General features: G+C 42.2%; 1 protein-coding gene across 2 annotated transcripts in view; it reads left to right on the top strand.

Annotated features, from left to right (window-relative positions):
* PTPRT (protein tyrosine phosphatase receptor type T) overlaps positions 1–15,256 on the top strand; it is a 453,423-nt gene that overhangs the window by 321,150 nt on the left and 117,017 nt on the right. For both annotated transcript variants that reach the window (XM_055814515.1, XM_055814516.1), the window contains exon 10: positions 14,670–14,871. In XM_055814515.1, the coding sequence (XP_055670490.1) occupies positions 14,670–14,871 (202 nt within the window). The remainder of the gene's footprint in view (positions 1–14,669; positions 14,872–15,256) is intronic.

The raw sequence follows: 15,256 nt of genomic DNA, 5'->3' as shown, positions 1-15,256 counted from the left end.
TTGTCTTCCCCTGGTTGCTCATCAAGATGCCACTGCTCTGCCCACCACCCACCCCAGCGCCGTGTCCAGACGTTGACACAGCAGTGGTGGTGGCAGCATGGCTTTGCTTGGCACTGTGTGACAGTGTCCCTGAGCGGCCAAACTGGTTTCTTCTACTTCTGCCCCCTCAAAACACTTCAAGAGCTGGGGGTAAGGAGGGGAGGGAGAGAATCGCACCAAATAGGACAGACCTAGTGCAAGTGCCCGCTAGTGCCCGTGGAGGCCAGGAGAGATCCTTGCCAAGGTGGAGGGCTCTAACAGGTGCAAAGAGCTGAGGTACAGTTTTTAGAGATTTTTCTTCTTATTTATAAAGCAGAGATGGAGCTAGTCAGACTCATCTGACAGCTTGGTGCTTGATTTTACAGTTCATTAGTGAAAGGGAAAGAGCTAGATTATCCTAAAGGGGGAGTTGGAACAATAAATTGGACTATTTTAGACTTCATCTTTTAAGATGCTTTTAACTGCGATGCCTTTTAATGTGACCTAAACCAATCCATAGAATCTTTGGAGCATCACAAGGAATTTGATGATAAAAGAAGAGAGGTGGAGTGAAGACTGCTCAGAATATATCACTGCTAGTATGGAGAGCAAAGAAAAGGAGACAGAGCCAAACTAATGATTATCCAATGGACACAATTTATGTTTGACCATATTCCTACAGGTGAAGTAAAAGGAAATCCCACAGATTATTGAAAAAAGGAACAGAAATGTGTCTTTTCTCCCTCTTGTTTTAAACTCAAGAGCAGGCAAATGTAATGGAGTACAGCAAGTGTATTATGCCAAGAGTTTTGCAAAACGTTTTAAAAGTGCAATAAAGTGTTTTCATTTGGATTGGAAGTTGATTACAGGACCATAAAACCAGAATTGGAGTTAAGAGGTATCTAGAGATCTTAACAGTTCACTTTTCATTCATATGGTGTCCACAACGTGTGCTCAGGAAACAAAACAATATAGCTGAAAAAAACCCTTACAACATAAAATATACCATAACGCACATAATAGAGTTATTTCTGTGCTAGTCAGTGTTTGACTGAATGCCCACATTTTCGCAAACTGAATAAAGAACAAAAATCAACGTACCATGGGGAGAAAGGTCTAAAGCTGGCTTTTGTTTGTCCTTGTGTGAACAAAACGGGTCAGCCCCCACCTGAGCACTCCCTGTTAGGTCTCTGCTGATGTGGTTCCCAGACTTGCTCATTCGGACACGTATGGCTCTCTTTTGATCAGCAGTTATATTTGAAGAACACAGGACTTCAGTGTTTGTGAAAATAAATTGCTTCTGTGTTTGCCCTGCTCAAGTTTCTCACTGGAGCCCCCCGCCTTGTGCAATGATGAGCAGAGGCTGCATCAAGCTTCAGAATACATCCAGGCTCCTCGGTCAGTAACTCGGAGTGGGTGAGTGAGGCAACAGCCCTCAGGAGAGCCAGGCTGGTATCTGGGATGGGGAGGGAAGTATTTGGGCATCGTATGATGGGTTTTCTGTTGACTGTCTGGTGGGAATGGAGATGCACAAGGAACAGAGGCATTTCTGCTCAGAGAAAGCAGCTACGATAGAACATCAGATAGAGAGATGTGTCGTGGTACAATTTTTTTCCCACAGTCATTTTGTCAGTGGGCACTTGCTGTTTTGGTGTTACCCTCTGAACAGCCCTGTCTGGCCAGTTCTTCCCAGCGTCCTGGGCACAGGGTGAGTGATGTCCCCCCGCTGATACGGCAGCACTTTGAAGAGCTGGGGAGGAGCATCGCTTCAGCTTCAGACTTCTGAACACATTTGCTGCACTTAGGCTGCCACATGTTTTTTCTCTCTACAAAGAGTATGTAGTTGTTCAATGAGATGTAACTCACTTTCAGCTAATGGATAGCTCAGAGACACCTTTGTGTGGGAAGCCACTTAAGAAAAAATGAAACATTTTTTTGGTAGGAATTTTTGACTTGCTTTATACACTGTGCATTTTACAGCCTCTGGCTTTTGTGAAAATACAGTTCAGGTGAATAAACCAGAAAACTTACTGCAGCAAACCTGATTGGAGGTGACCTCTTCTGCAATAGTAATAGGACTTTATTCAAGTGGTACCCAACGTGCCTGCAAAAACTGTGTCTCAGGTATTTGCTCTAAAGGAGTTGTGTTCTGAGGAACAAGGGCTGTTGTTTTTCCAAGGTGATGGAGGATTTCCGTCTCTCTTCTGACTTTGGACTCTCCCCAGGACATTAGAAAATCAGGTCCAGGATTTATTCAGAAGGAACCAGAAACAGTGACTTTATTCAGCAAAAGCCATAAACAGTCTGTGTGCAAATGAAAGCCCTCTGGGTATAAAGGCTGTGAAGCCTCTTTAAAGGCTCTGGTATATCAGGCAGAAGATTCATTCCTCTGATGAAATATTTTGATTAAGGTGGAAAGCAAAATCACAGTATAAAGTCACATGCCCCTGAGTGAGAAAAGGAGCAGGGACTCTCCAGCAAGGCTGGGCGGGGGGGGGGGGGGGGGGGGGATGTTATGTGATGATTAGGAATTTGTGGTTTTGGGGTAACTGAATGGGTTTTTTGAATGACAACATAGGACAAATCCTTTAAGGTTTAGGTGATATGAAATGTGTGCAGTTGAGATGTAGAAAGATTGTCAAGCTCGGCTTCAGCACAGCTCTGAGATAGGGTTTTCGCCGCTGTGGCAGCGGGGTGGTGTGTACCCATCTCCTCCACAAAGCCAGTGGTGGGCACAGCCTGGTCATCCCACCGCGTTGCAGCTCTCGTTTGCAGACGTGGGGGCACATCACACCCAGGTGAGGATTGGTGCCTCAGCCATGGCTATATATCTTTTCATGCAGGACTTCCTAATGCCGCTATCATGAGCTGCTGAACTTGTAGGTGTCCTCTGTTTGGGGTGCTCCCTCCATTTCAGGGGTGAAGGTCCTGCATAGAGAGTGGGGTGCGTTCCCAGGGCAGCCCTGTGTGGTACCAGCTCTGCCAGGGCCTGTCCTCCCCTCCTCCCCTTCCCCAAATCCATGGGCCTGGGTCCTTAATGTTTTATTGTGCTGTTACAGCAATATCAGGTCAGCAGGTATACGCTCCAAATTGCAGCTACATGAACAGCTAAGTAATATTAACGAGAACTTCAACCTTGTCTACCGTTGCAAAGCTACTCAGGAAAATATGTTCCATCTTGCAATAAATACTAATATGCAAGACAGTGTCTTATCCACTAAATTCCAAGCAAATATTTTGCATATCAAAATTTATTTTCTTCACTGTTACCCAGCTGCAGAGCTGACCATTTTTCTGCTAGAATATTGCAGAAGCAAGTAGGCTTTTTTTGCTGTCTGTGGCAGTTCAAGTGGATTTATTTGCTATTACTTAGAACATTAAACCAAGGATTTTTACATTGGCTTCATGAAGAGTTTCTTTCCCTCTTATTTATGAAAGGTGCATTAGTGGGGTAGCTGGGTTGTCTTCCCTTCTGTTTTGCATGAATGAATTAGACTTGCAGCAGTTTTCAAAGTCTTTAAAACTAGCCCGCCTGTATTTTTGGGAAATTATGCTAACAGGAAGGGTGGAGGTATTAATTTAAAAATACAAAAATGAGTATGTAAATTGCACAGCCTATTTCCACCCTTCATTTATTCCATACAGCTGCTTTTTAGTCCTTCTGGTGAGAAAAATCCAAAGCTGGGACAACTTGATCGCATAACTTGAGAGACAGCTGTAAAAACTGCAGCCAGAGTCATTGTTTTAACACATACTGCCAAAAAATGGTCGTACCTTCCATTGGAACGTGTCCTGCCTTCCTGGCACGTTACAGCAGCAAGAAGAACAGTAGCACATGAAGAGCATGGTGAGGTGCAGGCAATTGGATTATTTGACAGTTAGCAATGCGTGACCACTCTCACACACCGTTCGTGGGTATTTGGTGTCTGAGATGCCAGTGTTTTCAGTTCTGCTCTAAGCCTGAAAATTGAAAGATTCAGCTGGAAAAAAAAAAAAAAAAAAAAAAAAAAAGGAAAGACTATAAAATGAACATATAAAAGTAAAGTTTGATTTAGGGATGCTTGCGAGAAAGTTGAAGGATAGGCCAAACATTTGGGTTCTGGATTGTGTCAGAACTGATTTACAATTAAGTTCTCATCCTTAGCACCCTGTGATTCCTTCATTAAAGATCAGGTTTTAATTCTTTGTGTGAGTTTTCCCAGGGTGGTCTTAGGAGAGGAATGCAGCTCTGGGCTTGATTTGGTGATCACCTGCCTTTGAGATGAGCATGTAGAAATGCACTTAAAATTCCTTTGGCAGTAAAGGAAGCTAAATGTGTGTTTGAGTGGTTTGCTGGGCTCAGAACATTTGCTTGGGCTCTTCCAGTTGGCGTACTGTGTAACGTATTCTTAGTGACGGTCATACCTTGCTGGTGTGTATTCAGGTTGTAGCCAGGCTTAGGATTTTCATTCCTTATGAATATCAAAACCTTTGTAAGACTTTTCATGTGGCCTGGTTTGGGGTTTAAGCTGTGATCTGACCAGTCCAAGCTGCTTTTGCTTCTGCTAGTCATCTCCTGTCTGCTGCAGGGCTGGCCGTTTGGTGGAAGCTGTGCTCTGTACCTTATTTGAATTTGCTGATCTGGCACCTTTTCCCCCTCTGCCCCTCCTATGTGATAACTTGTTTCAGTAATTCAATGAAAAAAGCACATGCTTTAGTCTGTTTTATGAGATAAATCGAAGCTTTTACCATTTGTTATTTTTTCTACCTGGTGAAGCAAGCGTGTTCCCCAGCATCCCTGGGTGGTACAGGGGTTGCTGCCCACAAATGCACCTCCGTTTCCATCGCAGCATGCAGTCAGGGCAGGTGGGATGCATCCAAAACCTGCACTCCTGCTTTCCTTAGCCTACATCTGGAAAGATCTACTTTCTTGTAATGCCTATAGCTATCAGGTTGATTTGACCATATTAGCAGACGTCACCTCAAGCAATTGGGGAAATACAGCCTCTAATAATTGTACTCTTTTAAAAAGCACATGAGCAATGACCAGAGGGGTGTTAAAGAGGGATTGTGCCTCTCTCCTATTCCCTTCAAGAAAACAAACAGGTTTTATCTAGTTGATAATATATGTGGAAAGGAAGGTGTTCCTTATGTTCTTCATGTCTTATCTTTCATACCCAAGCGAGACTTGCACTGGAATATGAGGGCGGAGGTGAGCTAGCCAAAATATTTGCGTGCTCTGATGTAGCAGCGCAGAGCCGAGTCCTCAACCTCCAACACTCGCAGCTTTGAACTTGAAATCATATGTGTAGCCCGCATCCAGGGCCCTGGCTGTTTACGATTTGCACTCAGCTTGGTATCAGCCTTGGAAATGTAAGTGGTGTTACCAGATGTTGATGTTGTAAACAGGAGTGGGGACTGTGCCAGTTCTCATGTGGCTGGGAACCTGGAGCGGAATCCCTACTCCAGGAGGAGATAAGCTACTTAAAATTACACAAAACAACAATTAGCTTTCACCTTTGGAAAGTAAATGAAAAGAGCTTTAATTGTCTGCTGAAACTGCAGTTTTGTGAAGATTAAATGTAGAATTAATACCAGAAGATAAAGATTTCTGCAGAAAAAGCAGTATAACAGAAGTTTGGGCTCTGTCTCGTGAATCTGTAACTTCTCTTTGCTCTTGGGTTTTAGCTGGCAGTGGTGATAACTTTGTAATTTACTCCCTGTATTGCATCAGCTTCTTAAAACCTTTGGTAGTTGTCTGTGCAGCGGTGTTTTACTGTGGAAGTGTGGTTCTGAGAATGACCCTGAGCAAGAGGCTGTGGGGAAGAAAAGAGCTGATTTTCATTCTTAAGTACGTTTTAGGCTAGGAGAAGGTGTTGGATTGTCAGGTTTGAATTCAGCAGTGCTAATTGTCGTTATTTAGCTTAAGACTTGATCCTAAGAGATGTCACTGAAGAGGAGGGGGCAATGAAATCTTCATTGCTTAGCCTGGTGTGCAGTGACTAGGGAGAAACCAGATCACATTCACTGGTGGTGCTGGACTGAGCTGCGTAAGGAATATGTACATAATTTTAAGAACATCCTACTGGTGGTTTTGTTGTCGGATCCAGAAGGTAGGAAGGGAAGGCTGTGGTTGGGAATGGCGGTTCCTTGCTGTTTGCACTGAAATCTGAAGCTGCTTTTCATGTTAGTTATCTTCTGAGTGGTACATGCTCAGGTTCAAAACTATATGTTTTGGAAACTCAGTATTGATTGTGTGAGAGTAATCCAGATGTAGTATGAACTGAGGAGAAGCCTTGCAAAACTTCTAGAAGGTCAGTGGTGCCTGAAATGGTAGCAAGTGAGATGGTCAGTAAAACACCATCACCTTGTACACCCTCTGAATTCAAAGCAAACATTTCCAGGAGACACCATGAGCGAGAGCTGTTTTCCTTCCGCCATAAAAAGTCGTTTGCATGGCTAACTCACATTGTACATGGCTTCTTAACGCTTGGTTTGGGAGACACTGCTTCCCTGAGGCAGCGACTGGGGAAACGAAGGAAATGTTTGGATAACTTTGAGTTCAAGGATATTTCTGTCAGACTTTAATGCATCAGTTTATTCATGTTTATTTTTGGGAAGTTGGGGGGGGGGGAGAGGAGGAAATGAAGTTTTCTTGTAAGCTTTATTAGAGCATGGAGTGGAATGTGCAAAGCAAGATTTTAAACAAAATAGCTATTGTTTTCCAAGGTATTTCCAATGGTGAAGCCTTTCGGATGGTTCCCCCTCCCCTCCATCTGCGGTGCTGAAGCCTGTGACACCATCCAGCGCTCTCACTGACACCCAGCTCCCTTATCTCTGCACTCCTGTGAATTCCATAATGATTTCTAGCCCTGGAAAACAATGCTTTGCCTGTGACAAACTTCTTTCTCATCTATTTGTGAAGTTTTGTGCCGACCCTGTTATGGAATTGAAGCAAGGGGCATAGGAAAGCGTGGGGGGAGTTCCTGGTTTCTGTAGCCTGGGGGTGCTGGGCAGGCAGGACCACAGCCTGGCGGGCCAGATGTTCTTTGTGATGGAGTGTGGGGGGGGTGCACTTGTGCTGGGCTCCGGACAGCAGAGTACTGAGCTTTTCTAAAGCTTCACTAAGTAGGTCTTAAACACCTCGTAAGTCAGGTTTGTACACTACTGAGTCTGCCTTGTTGTCTTCTGGTTAAATAGAAATTATTCCAACTCGAGAGAGGATTATGTAGCCCAGAAGTAGCAACGTCTCTTTAGTCAAGTGGTTTTCAAAACGAGGGGCCCCTTTAAAACAGGAAGGAATTAAAGCTGTGACTGCTGTGTGGTTTTCATTTTTCTGAGATGCCAGCAGCTTTATTTTCTTACTTAAGTGGGTTTGATACCTGCCTCTCCTACGTGCTGAAGCTGGACAGGGCTGGCTGCGACATGGGGACAGCACGCAGGTCCCGCGGGGTAGGGGAGAGCCCAGCCCTGGCGCGGGGTGCCCTGCAGCTGTGGGGCTGTTCTGGTCCGACAGCCACCTGCCCCCCTCATCTCCTGCTTGCTGAGGAGATGCCACCCGTGAGAGTTGCCAGGGATCCTTATTCCCAGTGCCCCTTCTGCAGGTAGCCCACCCCCTGGGCCCCTGCATGCAGCGTGGTATGATAGCAACCAATGGATAAAAAAAAATCTTGATTCCAGGTCTTGCTTTACAAGACAGGAGTGAGTTCAAAAAACAGCAATAAGTCAGGAAAAGCCTCCTTTTCTTCTGGCTCAGTGAAGTGAGAGACGCTGGCCAGGGTGTCCTTGGAGACCCAGCTTCTGACCTTGGGACAGTCATGCAGGTAGTGGCTATGTAATGTTCCTTCTTCTGGCTCCTCTCTTGTCCAGAGCAAGAGATGGTTTCAGTCTTGAGGCATTGCTAACTGAAATGGGGACAAAAATATAATATATATGTATATACATTGCAGCTACCTGTCAGCTCCAAAGCACCCCCAGAAGCTAGGGGCTGCGTGTGGTATGGAGAGGCAGAACGGGCTGCCTCATAAAGACAAGGACATAAAACATCAATGGGAATGCAGGGGATAATGTAATGGATTTATAAGTTTCAAATGCCTTCCCTAAACTGCTATGCAGGCTGTCATTAAAATGGAAAATAGATGTAAGGTTGCATAATATATCTACAAAGTAGTGTTTGATTTAACAGCAGTACTTACCATTTGCATTGAAACAGGCTGCAATTGCTAAAATCAGAGGGGAAGCTTAAAGTCCTAATGTTTGATGGTGAATATGGCTGTAGAGAGCAAAATTCTGCTGGCCGTGGTTGATTAATTCTATATGACAAAAGATATAAGATAAAGTGGCATGTATACTGGGATCAATTGCTGTGGGAAGAAATGTATGAGCGTATTTTTTTTGCCTTGACTGGCAAGCTCTCAATCCTGAGACGTTAGAGCTTGCTGCCCTCAGTTTTAAGGTTATGAACACATGAAATCCTGACAACTCAGTTATTCATCAGTGTGAAAGCTTACTCGAATGTATCAAACGTATGGGAAGGCTAAATGGATACATCAGCCGTGATTTCAACAGAATATTCTGTCTTGTTAATTTATTTATTTGAGAGGATTAAAGAGAATCTGAACAGCTATCCAGGGTTCCCGAAGGATTTAGTAGCAGAGGGCAAGAAGGACCATTACAACGAAGTGATGAGATCTTTATCACAATTTGTTCTTGTATTAAGCTTAGGGCCTCATGATTGTGCCATAATACATTCTTCCAAAGGAATGTCTAATCCCGAAGGGTAATTTATCACATCGCTTGACGCTTTGTTTCACTGTTTAATTACCACAGTTTTAACAATACGTACCCTTTTTTTCTACAGGGATTTTAATATATTTTTTTTTAACCTTCGGTTTTCAACTACACTTACTGATATTTTTATTTCTGAAGGCATAGGACAAAGCCCCCTCTGCCTTCACCATGCAAAGAAGGAATAAAACGCACCAGACTTCTGTTATTCTCAGTATTGCTAAGCACAGTGTAGGGAGTCAGCAGGCATCTGGGCACAGGGCAGCTGCTAAAGTCAAGGGCCAAATGCTGGATGTTCGTTTAACTTAATGAGAAAATTGTGGAGTCCTTGCAGAGTTTGGTGCTCTGGTTCATGGCTGAAACTCAGGCTGAACAGACATATTCCAGATACAACTGATGAAGCATAGCTGCGTGTATGTATAATATATTATTGTACATATTTTATGTGCAATATGTATTATTGTACATAATATGTATGGTATCACAGTCTCCTTTTGCTTGTGACACACAGTTGTCCATACAAATACGGGAAAATCCAAGTGGGTGAAGGAGGTGTGTGTGTTGATTTTTTAAAAAAATGCTGTCCTTTCTTCTGAAGAATGATTTGCAGTGGAAAATAACCTTGTGCATCTTACCTTAGTTAATGCCTCTGCTACGGTCTTTCCCTTCACAATGAAAGTTTTATAAGTCCTCATATTGTAATAGAAGTTTTACAGTCGCAAATGATGACAGTTAGCAAAGCATTCACATTTCCCTAGAAAATTGTGTTAAAATGGAGTCTGTGAAGGAGAGAAGAGCTGTGCTTATGCTCTCAATGTTATATCTTCATCTTTATGGTTGTTAACATAGTAATTTGTTTGGGGATTTCAAGGAGTTAATATTCCAAACTTTTCAAATGGGTAAAAAACAGAGGGGAGGGTGGAAGATGAGGGGGTGCTTCTGGTTATTGGGGACTGAGCGTATGCTGGTGGAGATTGGATGTCTGCTTAAATAACGAGTGAAATCACGAACCATCCCATTTCTTATCCTGCTCTGTTCTTACTTTATTCTCCATAGTCTATCACAGCAATTATATATCACAGAACACTTGGAAAGGAAGTATATAAAGCCTTTTCTGGTAGTTTCCAGTAGACATGAACTTGTACTGTTGACCTGTTTTACATTTTACAAAGAATTTGGACTCACATAGCTGAATTTTTTCACAGTTGACCAGGGACTTGAATCATTTGTGCACCTGCTGAGCAGGTCATCCCTGTCCAGCTGGGTGGATGCTAGGCTCAGTGTTTTGTCCCTCCTGTTCTGGTGGCAATGTGTCCAGTCCTTATCCTTCTGTGTTCCTTTGCCATCTGACTTTCTCAGTACTTCAAATGTATTGCAGTTGTTGCTTCTGGTTGAGAAACATTTCGTTAGCTCGGTGAAGGAGGTTCCAAGGAAGATTTAGGATTTTATTATCGTGTACTTCTTGGTTTTGCTGTATTATAGCCTGCACTGTTTTTTGCTGTGATTAGAACCATAGCAGGCTACTAAACTTTTCCTTGGGACCATCAAGTTGCCCTGGAGCCGATATGTAAACTCTACATTACATATGCAAACTCCAGATAGCCGTTCCAGTTTGCAGAGGAAAGACAACTTTCAGCTTACAGCAGCTGCCTGCCGAGTAGGAGATAACCAGGAAGCTGGTTAAAAAACATAGAGTTTCACTCTTGTGAGAAATTTCCTCATCTTTCTATTTGCATTTGTTCTGCATCAGAATAAAAACAAATATTTTCAATATTTTCAATCAGAGTGACATTCTTAAATACATTTTTGAGTATTTTCCTTTTTGTTTTCTGTCTAGGTTTTTTAAACATTTAAATTAATATTATTGGTTTTTCTTTTTTCAGAATGCAGAATTATTATATGATACGGCTTGTCTTTAAAATAGATTATTTTAAAATAATTTAGAACAGCTGCTTTCTAGTGATTGAGTCATCTCATTTTCTAGATTAGGATGTCTTGTTTGTTTTGTAATGAAATGGTTTGATACTTGGAACAAGTAATTAAGATAAATAGCATACCAACTAGGAGACCAGGTGGGTTTTTTCAGCATCATTCTTATTCCAGGAAAGTGCTATAGTTCTTCTCCAGACATATTTCTGTGCCTTTATTAATTACTCCAGAGTTGGAAATTTCCATAGTTTCTTCTTGAAAATTTTTCAGTGTTTGATTCCCTGAAATTTCTCTTGCTTCAGAGATTTTTGTTAAAGTCAATCAAGAAGAGTGGCAACTTCATGTCTTCATTTCACCTGGATATAATTTGATACATTTATAGCTGAGAACCAACTTATAAGTGATATATTACAGCACTTTTTTCTTTCTGTAGGAGAAAACTGACACAGAGACATGCATACACATGAATGCATAGGGCGTAGCACTTCCCAGTTATTCCAGTGAAGAAATACGAACACCTTCAGTCAATGGAGGTGATGCTGGCTGTAAGAACCGTTGCAGAGCTGGACGGGAGCCTGGGGGGGCGGGGGGGGGGGGCAGGGGGACTGCAGCTGGTCACAGCTGCTGTGGCTGTGCTGGGGGGCATAGAGGAACAGAGACAGAGCTCTCAGGTGTTAATCCACACTTTGGGGTAACACTAATATCTAAGGGACAACAGATATCTCACTTGGAAGAGAAACATAAGTTGTTTTTCCTGAGCTGGAAGAGAGTTTGCCTCCTTTTCCAAACAAAGGGCTCTGTTTTCAGGGTTACTTCACCTGTTTCACCTGTGGGTTTGGTGCTTAACCATTAGCACTCAGCAATTGCAGAAATCCATAGAATTCCTCAATCACACACACACACACACACAAATGTTTAATTCCTCAACCACACACAAAAAAAAAATATATATAGAGGAATGTAATAGCCCTCTTTTTATAAATGGCAAAATGGAGACGCAGAGAATGTCAGCTTATCATGGCCATGACAAAAGCCAGCAGAGGTGGGCGCACAGCCCGTAGGCTCTCCTGGCAGTGTCCGTATATATCTTCCTCACCACTTCAGTCATTCTGAGCTCTTGCAGAAAGCAGAGAAGAGCTCGATGCTGACTGATGAGAGCCGTAAGCTGGTAACTGGCTGTATCTGAGGGCACCGTTATGGTCAACAGTCCCATGAATGTTTCTGCTTATGGACTGAATGAAACGGGACCATGCGCACAATTTTGTTCTGTTGTTTTTCTGTTCTCTTGTGTTGCATCCAGGTACTGTTCACGCATTACAATGCTGTGTTTTGGGGACAAGGATTGCTTTCTCTGAATGTCTGCACATTACTTGGTGTAACAGGGTTCATATCTATTGGAACAGAGTCTCCACTGCAGAAACAGTAATCTCACAGTTTGGCTATGCCACGAGTCTCTCTTTACTGTAGCTTATATATCCTAAAAAAAAAAAAAAAAATAAAAAAAAAAAAAAATTTGGGAAATACTGAAGTCTGCTCTGAGCAAGCAGTCTTTCTGAAAATTGACCCACTCTACAATCTCAAATCATGGACACACTCTCTCAAGAACAGTTTTCTCCTTCTCCACTTCTCATGGTTGACCCAGGTTGTGTTACGGTCCCGTGTACTCATATTCTCTGCTATAGCCAACAAGAAATAGACTGTTTTGTTTTTCTTTTTTAAATCAGTGACTTTTTTTTTTCCCCTCTTGAAAGCTTTTCTGGCTCTATTTGCCTTCAGGCGATAGTTCTTTTAATGAAGAAAAATAAGTTTTTGTAGTGATTTTAGAAGTGGTGAAGGTAGATGAATACTTTTATTTATACAGAGATCAAGGAGAAGTGTGTCTTCCACTTACATTTATAGCCTCCTCTTTAATGTGCTTGAAAAGAAATACCACTGAATTTGCATAGACTGCTACCTGGACATCCTGCGAGTGCAGTTTTCAGTGGCCCAGCAGTAGGAAATTCTCTTTCTTTTTCCCAAACTCCTATTTTTGCTGGTTCCCCCTCAGAATTTTATAGAATTGCTATTTCTTTAGCACTTGATTTGCAAATAGAGCACACAGATTACATCTGTTCATTCCTACCAACTGGATTAAATGCATTTTTCTTTCTGGATTTTTGTATGACAATCACTGGGTCGTGACTCTTAATTTAATGTGTTTGTTGCTTGCTCTAACTCTAAATGGTGCTTTTACAGATTCCTTTGCCTTGAAGCACCTTGATGCAACCATCAGTTTAAGAAACAGTTCTTAGACTGTTAAAATATTGTCCTATAACATGCCACATTGGATGGTCCTCACCTCACCTTAGGAAAAGGACTGAGTGTAAAGATTTCTCCTCCCTGTATTTAATTTTTTTTGTTTGTTTTGATGACCATTGTGGGATCTCTCTCAGGTTTCTAGCAAGTAATAAAAATTTAAAAACTGGTTGTAATTCCTGGAGAAATTAGTGGGTTTTCAATAAAATCATATGCAAGCTTTCTTAGTTATAATTCCTTTAAGAGTTCTGCTTTTGTAATTTCTTACTGCCCTGTAGGACTAGTTAAATTCATGGCCCTTCTCCATTACACTGCCTTGTCTTGGGTGTCAGCTCTAAATTGTTCTTCTCTGTCCAAATAATAGGATTGACACAGTCACACCCTTCTTTCATGTCAAGAGCATCAGTCTCTGTCTCTTATTTATCCTGTTATTATCAAACTGCACCTTTTTAAACATTGTATATTTATTTTTCCTCAGAATGTAACCTTTCCCTCCTGTCATAAAGCAAGTGACTTACAAGTTTTCAAAGGCTCTTTCAGCAAAGCTGGGAATTAGATTCTTGTGGAGTCCCTCATAAAAAATTGAAGACATCGTGTATTAACATACATTGATTTATTCATAGTGTTTCATTACAAATAAGCGAGGATCCCATAATATCAGGAAAGGTTAGGAGAGCAGTGGAGCATGTTATATTTTATTGACAGCTCCATTGAAATTGAGCTGCCTTTTGGATTGAATTTGGAACGCAGGCAAGGAATTGGCTGGTAAATAAGTCATGAGTTTTACTCGCAGGTATCTGTATATGAGCAGGGATGCCATGGGTAAGCGTAATGCAGCTCGAGCAGCATTTCGAAGGTGTGCTTTCAGCTCAGATTCCTCTAGAGGTGTGTTAGCACCAGCTGCATGTGTATTCGCGAGCGGCACTCCAGGTCTGTAACCCTGCTGACTCACAGTCCCAACCAACCCCCCCCCCCCAGGCATGGGACCACGTGTGAACCTGCCATAAGCGCGGAACAGGGGGAGGGAAATGGTACCCAAAGCTGGCTTACAGGCACAGGGGAGAAGAAGAGAAGGGCTTTTGTCTAAAGACTTGGTGATACTTATTTCATTTAAACATCCAATTTCATTTTGGTCTGGTCTCTTTAGCACAGAAAAAGACTTCCAAAACTTCTGTTGTCAGTAAAAGGCTCCCATTGTTTTCAGCAGCCTTATGAGAAGACCATTTGCCAGAAGAAAAAAAATATAATACTTGATAGAAAATGTATGCCTGTTTGCACCAAAAGTTTTTGTATGCTCTGGGGGATTGTATGGGAAATTCTCATGAAAATTCTGCTGGTTGTGCTGTGTGTGCTCTGGTTTGGCTGCAAAAGTTCTGAGTTTTGGAACAAAAAGCAATTATTTGCAGCTTTTGTTTTAAACCGACACATGCTGAGGTTTTAGTGGCGAGAAGAAATTAGTATTTTCCCTAAGTAGAGCCTTGGAAAATATTGTCATGTTTGTTTGACAGCATCCAAATACAGAACCAGTCACCAGAGATACTGAAATACTATCTGTCATGGTATTTTCAGTGTCTAGCCTCAAGAGATGACAAAATCGGGGAGCGGGGAAAGGCCAGGTGCAGAAGGCCCCTTATCACCTTGTCCTTGTTCTTCATTTGCAGATTACATACAAGGCCGTTGGGTCTCTGGATCCCAGTGCTGACCTGTCCAGCCAAAGAGGGAAAGTCTTCAAACTAAGGAATGAAACACATCACCTCTTTGTAGGATTATACCCAGGGACTACGTATTCATTCACCATCAAAGCCAGCACAGTCAAGGGCTTTGGGCCACCCATCACAACACGGATTGCAACTAAGATTTCAGGTACTGCTTTGGAGAAGAGAAAATAAATTTAGAAGGATTCATTCTTTAGACCCTGCAGCTGATGCATAAAACGATAAAAAGGTCTTTAGCTTAGTGTCTCATAGTTTCATAGGGCAATTTTTTCAAACGACCACAATCCTGTATCGCTGCGTGTGTGGGTTACAAACGCAGTGGTTAATCTGTGGGCGTCTTAAAATATCCACAAGCACCTTTGTGGAACATTAAAAATGAGAGCCTTTGTTAATTCTACAAATGAACTATCCCTATAATAATTGCTGGTATTTTCTGCATGGCTGGGGAAGCTCCTTCAGTAGTGTGACTTTTATTTTCACAATGCACAAAAATGGATGTAACAAAGTAATTGAATTAATAGTGCAAGGAGACT

This window comes from Falco peregrinus, chromosome 9 (assembly GCF_023634155.1).
Source record: "Falco peregrinus isolate bFalPer1 chromosome 9, bFalPer1.pri, whole genome shotgun sequence".
Classification (NCBI taxonomy): domain Eukaryota; kingdom Metazoa; phylum Chordata; class Aves; order Falconiformes; family Falconidae; genus Falco; species Falco peregrinus.
The sequence above is the reverse complement of the archived record's forward strand: the minus strand, read 5'-3'. Positions and strand labels throughout refer to the sequence as shown.